Raw genomic sequence first — 5,175 nt, forward strand, 5'->3', positions numbered from 1 at the left:
CACGTTGCCTTAATACTGTATATGAGCCCATAGAATACGCCAAGAACTCATAATATGGCAGCTATTGCTAAACTACTGAAGCCATGACATGGGGTCATACTGGAACTTGTAGTTCTTTAAACAGCAAGTGAACTTTAATTACATTTTCAAATACATTTACATTCTTTATCTTTCAACTAACCTTACTTTTCACTGCCAGGCTGCCCACAATTATTGGTGAATTTATGCAAACCGGTGCTCCCATTGTCCTTTGAAGATGCTCTTATGCCAGGCCTAGCCATAGAGAATATTAGCCTATTTTTAAAACTATTTAAGTCCTGGGCTAATGGGGCAGTATGATCTTGGATTCTCAAATAATACACACTACAGTATAAATGTATACACTACAGTATATATGTATTCAGAGTGATCTAAATCTAAACTTCAAACTTGTTTCTTAACAAATCCATAGACTTAAGGCTAATCATTAGCTAGAACAGGTACACCTGCCTCTAGAAATCGAGTGAAGCAGGAAACTAAAGGTGCCCATACACCTTACAATTATCTGCAGATTTTCTGTGGTCAGATGGAAAAGGTGCAACAGATTCCTCCATCTACACTTAACTGTGTGGATGGAGTAATCTCCACCTGGGCCAATCTGTTGCACTTTTTCCATCTGACCACAGAACATCTGCAAATAATTGTAAGGTGTATGGGTGCCTTTAGATTGCCTTTTCTTCACATTATTTGCTTCTTCTAGTCTTACTGGGTTAAACAGTGGACTGAAACCTAAATGTTAGCTAATTAGCACAGGAAAGGGTATTTGTAGGACACCAATTTAAATGTATGACCAAAGGCAAGGAATTTAAACACCTCTGGGTTCAGGTGGGACTTCTAAGTGTACAGTAATTTACACATTGCCTAGTGCTGTAGCAATCAGGAATCCAGTCCAGAGCAATATTATATAGCTGATGCTGGAGCTAGTGCCTGTAGATAGGCTGAAGTAGGCTGAACAAGATCAGGAGCACTGAGATGTCAAAAGGAAGGATACAAGTTGAAAATAGCATTTTAAGGATAGATATAGCATGCCAATTGTTTATGATACACATTGCTTTAGCAAACTAAATGCCACCCAGTTAGGGTTCAGATCTACTTTGCCCATAGGTTTACAGAAATGGTATGGTCCCAGTGAATTGAAAGGCTTTCTATTCTCACTGACTGAGGCATTATTTTATTTCATTTTTAGTGGTTACCATTATTTGAGGTATACATAAGGTAAGCATTATCTCACCTGTACACTATACATTTTCACGGGCCAGATGTCCATGTGCCAAATACATCACAAAAGGCAAAATGTGTTAGGAAAGTACAGAAACACACAGCAACAAATCAGAACTGATCTTGTGTTGTCCTCACAGGCCTAAACTCATGAAAGGAGAAGTCAGAATGGTTGATTTAGGCTGATGCAATGTGCACTTTATCATTCCAATGTCACTATCCTGTTTAATAAGGTAAAACAAAACACTTCTCATTTACGAGCTGTAATCAGCTCCATATAAACCGAAGTCACCTACTGTACCCTATTGCAAAGTCAAGCTCTTTCCAGCCTCACTGCAAGGGTTAAATATCTCCATTCTAAACCCAGGCTGTGCACACCCTCAGATAAACCTTTGCTAAGCACTCCTGGTAGACATACAGTATAGACACCCACCCTGCAGCGTAGCCAACATCAAGGACATAGAGGCAGCCAAGGAACATACCCTTATTTTCTTATTTCTGTATCATGAAACACCAAGATACCAATGTCAGCTTAATATATAAAATTTATTCCTGTAACAATAGAAGCTAATCCATGCCACTGAATTGAGTTTGCCAGGTTTGCCCACCCCCCTCAGCAGCAGTAAAACAAAAGCATACATTAAAGAGTGCATAGTACAGAGCTATGTTGGCCTCAGTATCAATAGGAGGTAAAATTAGAGCACATGTTCTCCAAACATAACAAAGAAAACCATATCGCTATTTGGGGTTAGTCACTGCAAAACTGCACTTCAGGACTGCACTTGCACATCACCTAATAATTTCTTTGTACAAAAAGACTGTGTATCTCCATGTACAACAAGTACAGGGCATAGACAGGAGTTAAGCAAACAGTACACTTGTTAAATGAAGACAGGAGAAGAGAGAGAGAGAGAGAGAACTTATTACAGAGCTGAAAGCGATACTACGAGTGTGCAGCTGGCTTTCAGCACCGCACGCTGTGGACAGCGCCTCACTGACCATGAAGGGACCGGAACAGCTGAGAAGCGAGGTGCAGCGCTTAGAGATTACCTACCAATACTTCATATAAGCTCCACAAGGCAAATGTTATATTAGAGAATAAAATAAGACATTATTTGCTTTTTCTATATGTTACTGTGTTCTGAGTTCATTTTGTTCTCTGTGAGAGACTCTTCCATCTTTTGTTTTAAGCCACCCGATTTTTAAGCCACAATGCAGGAACTCACAAGGACTCCCCAAGCCTTTGCTGTCTTCTTTCTGTGTCCAGTTTATTGACAGGTGTCTATTTTGTGGATTGATATGATGACATAGAATATTGTAGAGCTGGTATACTGAGAGATAGCGGTATCCCGGGGGGAATCTTATATACAGCAGGATGGGATTCCTCAAGCAGATGGTAGAGCATTTTGGTCTCATTGTGCGCCTTTCGTCTCCAGAAAAGAAGAAAAAAAATACTAACCCCATTATTTTTTTTTATTATTGTCATATTGTATAGTAGTAACGCAATATGGATTTGGAATCATGCGCTTGTATTGATATTATAATTAATGATTTCATTTTCCGGGACGGTGTCACCAAATATGTACAGCACAGTGCCTTCTTCTTAGTGCCATCAAGATCATGACAAGACCACGGATTGCAGCAGGTCCTCCTTGGCATTGTCTAAAATTGAAGCTTCCCTTTGAGGCTGGTCGGTCATCCTGGTGTAGGGATTGAGGGGGCTCTGGTCTCTCCTCTGGATGTCAGGGGAGTCTCGGCCACCAGGGTCTTGTGCCTTACTTGGCTGTCTGTTACCCCTTTCATACAAATGCCCTCTTTCTTCCTTTGGGCTGCAGTGATCCCTCTCATATTCCTCCTGGGCTTTCTCGATTTTACGTTTTTTCATCTTGCTCTTGTGCAAATGGAAGGTGCTGAGGGACAGGACCACCAGGCAGAAGATCACAGTGGTCAGGGCGATCAGGACCAGAGTGGAGGAGAAGGACTGGAACAAAGGCTCCACTTCGGTCACACAGCTGGTGGCGTTGGTGGCAGAGGTCCTGTTCATCAAGCACGGTGGCATGGATAGCGTGAGCTGCTTGGAGATCCTGGCACTCATTGAGAAGGCTGAGGGAGCAGGGGAAGGCACACTTCGCCTCCCTCTTACACTGACAGCCGTATCGGGACAGATGTGGGGACACTGCTCTGGCTGAAGAAGGAAGCAATCCTAGGCATCAACCTGCGAACCAATAACATTGGGGAAAACAAGGGTTACCACTGGGAAACCAACTGATACATTGTTGTAATTTGCAACAGCGACAATTGTAATCAGCTGATGAAACCCTCTATATTATGGGACCTTTTGCTGGGCTGGAATCTTTAACTAGCAGATCCACAAGCACTAATATGCTTTTAGGAAGCCTTGATCTGCCGGGCTCAGCTCACACTGCCAACTTGGAAACAAAGCACTATGCCTCTCTTGTACGTTCCCCCAGCCCTCAATGCACTACGATGGCTTATGTCCTATCAGTACAAACTTGGGACAATAGGAAATCCTGTACCGACTACAGTCACTTCTGATGCAGAAGGACCATAGGGTGGCATAGTAAGAGTATCACCCTTCTCACCTGATCTACACTCTTGGGACTTGCATTAACCATGGCGTGCTTGGCACTTTGCATACCTGTACGAAAGGTGGCTGATCTGCTTCAAAGGAGTGTGTGTGTGTGTGTGTGTGTGTGTGTGTGCTTGCGACCGGGCAGCTCAGGGCGATGATCTGCCCATTACAGGCACTTACCTGTAGATAGGTTGGCTGCTGCGGCTGCTGCTTGCTGCTGGATTCCCTGCCGCTGGCTTGCTCCTGGCTGCAGAAGGCACTGAATGAGCGGACGGGCAGCTGGGGAAGAAGCAGCCTATTGCCAGTCTGCGCTGTGCTGACGTCATCCTGCCACTGTCTTGGGTTTCTGCTCTCTGTGAGCTCCCGGTCCCTCCAGCCGGCGCCCGCAGCAAGATGTGCCTCCCCATTAGTACCCAGCCAGTGGGCGAGCACCCTGGCACAGGGAACACCCTTTAAGGCTAAGCACATCTACAAGAAAAGTGAAGGGAAACGATTTGAGAGCAGGCATTGCTGACAAACAGGAGGCAGTAGAATCCTTCCGTTGTTGGTGTATATTTAGAAGGAGGTATGTGGTTCGGTATAACCCTGCAGCCTTCCTCTGCAGTACTGAGCTATATTCAGATCGCATTCAAATTCCTACTTAAGCTGCGAATCAATGGATGGCTCTATCCTGGATGCAAGTGCATGTCCTGGGGCTGGGAAAGTGCTGAGGCTGGCACTGCTGTGACTGTGCCTGTCTCAGACGAGTGGTGACTGTCTGACACATTGTCCAGGAGGGTGGAAAAAAAAAAGTTACAATGTGTTACAATATATTGCATCTTGTCAAGATCCATTTACAATATAGGTGTAAAGAAGAACTCCAGTTGAACATTTTATTAACCCATGCAGTGGGGCTACCCCTGCACTGAAAAGGTTAAGTGCTCGTTTTTGTTCCAGGGAGGAAAATTACAAAGTTATACTCACCTGATCCTCCGAGGTGGTCGGCTGTGACAGCACTCCCTCCTGACTGTCTTCCTCCACTGCAGCGATGGTATGTCCCTCGGCATCCTCATGTCTTATACACAGTGTATAGAATGTGATGACTCAGGGACCTAAGATCGTTTCAGAGGAGGGGGAGCGAGGGTGGAAGCCAGTCAAGAACAAGCCGACTCAGGTGACCAGGAGAATATCACTTTTTTATTTTCCTCCTCAGACCAAAACGAGCACCTAACCCTTTAAATGCAGGGTTAGCCCCGCTGCAAGGGTTAATAAACATTTTGCCCATTCTTTAAAAGGATGGTGGAAAGAGTAGCAAGAAAATTGTAGGCATGTCACTCCAAATAGAG

The 5,175-nt window shown here is 44.3% G+C and overlaps 1 protein-coding gene across 1 annotated transcript; it reads right to left on the reverse strand.

Moving 5' to 3' along the window:
* Nucleotides 1–2,736: 2,736 nt before the first annotated feature.
* Nucleotides 2,737–3,470, reverse strand: CUNH11orf87 (chromosome unknown C11orf87 homolog). Its single transcript, XM_018556246.1, has one exon. It carries the CDS (start codon nt 3,350–3,352, stop codon nt 2,876–2,878), a length of 477 nt encoding a protein of 158 aa, XP_018411748.1. The 5' UTR covers nt 3,353–3,470; the 3' UTR covers nt 2,737–2,875.
* Between the last annotated feature and the right edge of the window lie 1,705 nt (nt 3,471–5,175).

This window comes from Nanorana parkeri, unplaced genomic scaffold (genome assembly GCF_000935625.1).
Source record: "Nanorana parkeri isolate BGI_ZX_2015 unplaced genomic scaffold, ASM93562v1 scaffold229, whole genome shotgun sequence".
NCBI classification, from domain to species: Eukaryota; Metazoa; Chordata; class Amphibia; order Anura; family Dicroglossidae; genus Nanorana; species Nanorana parkeri.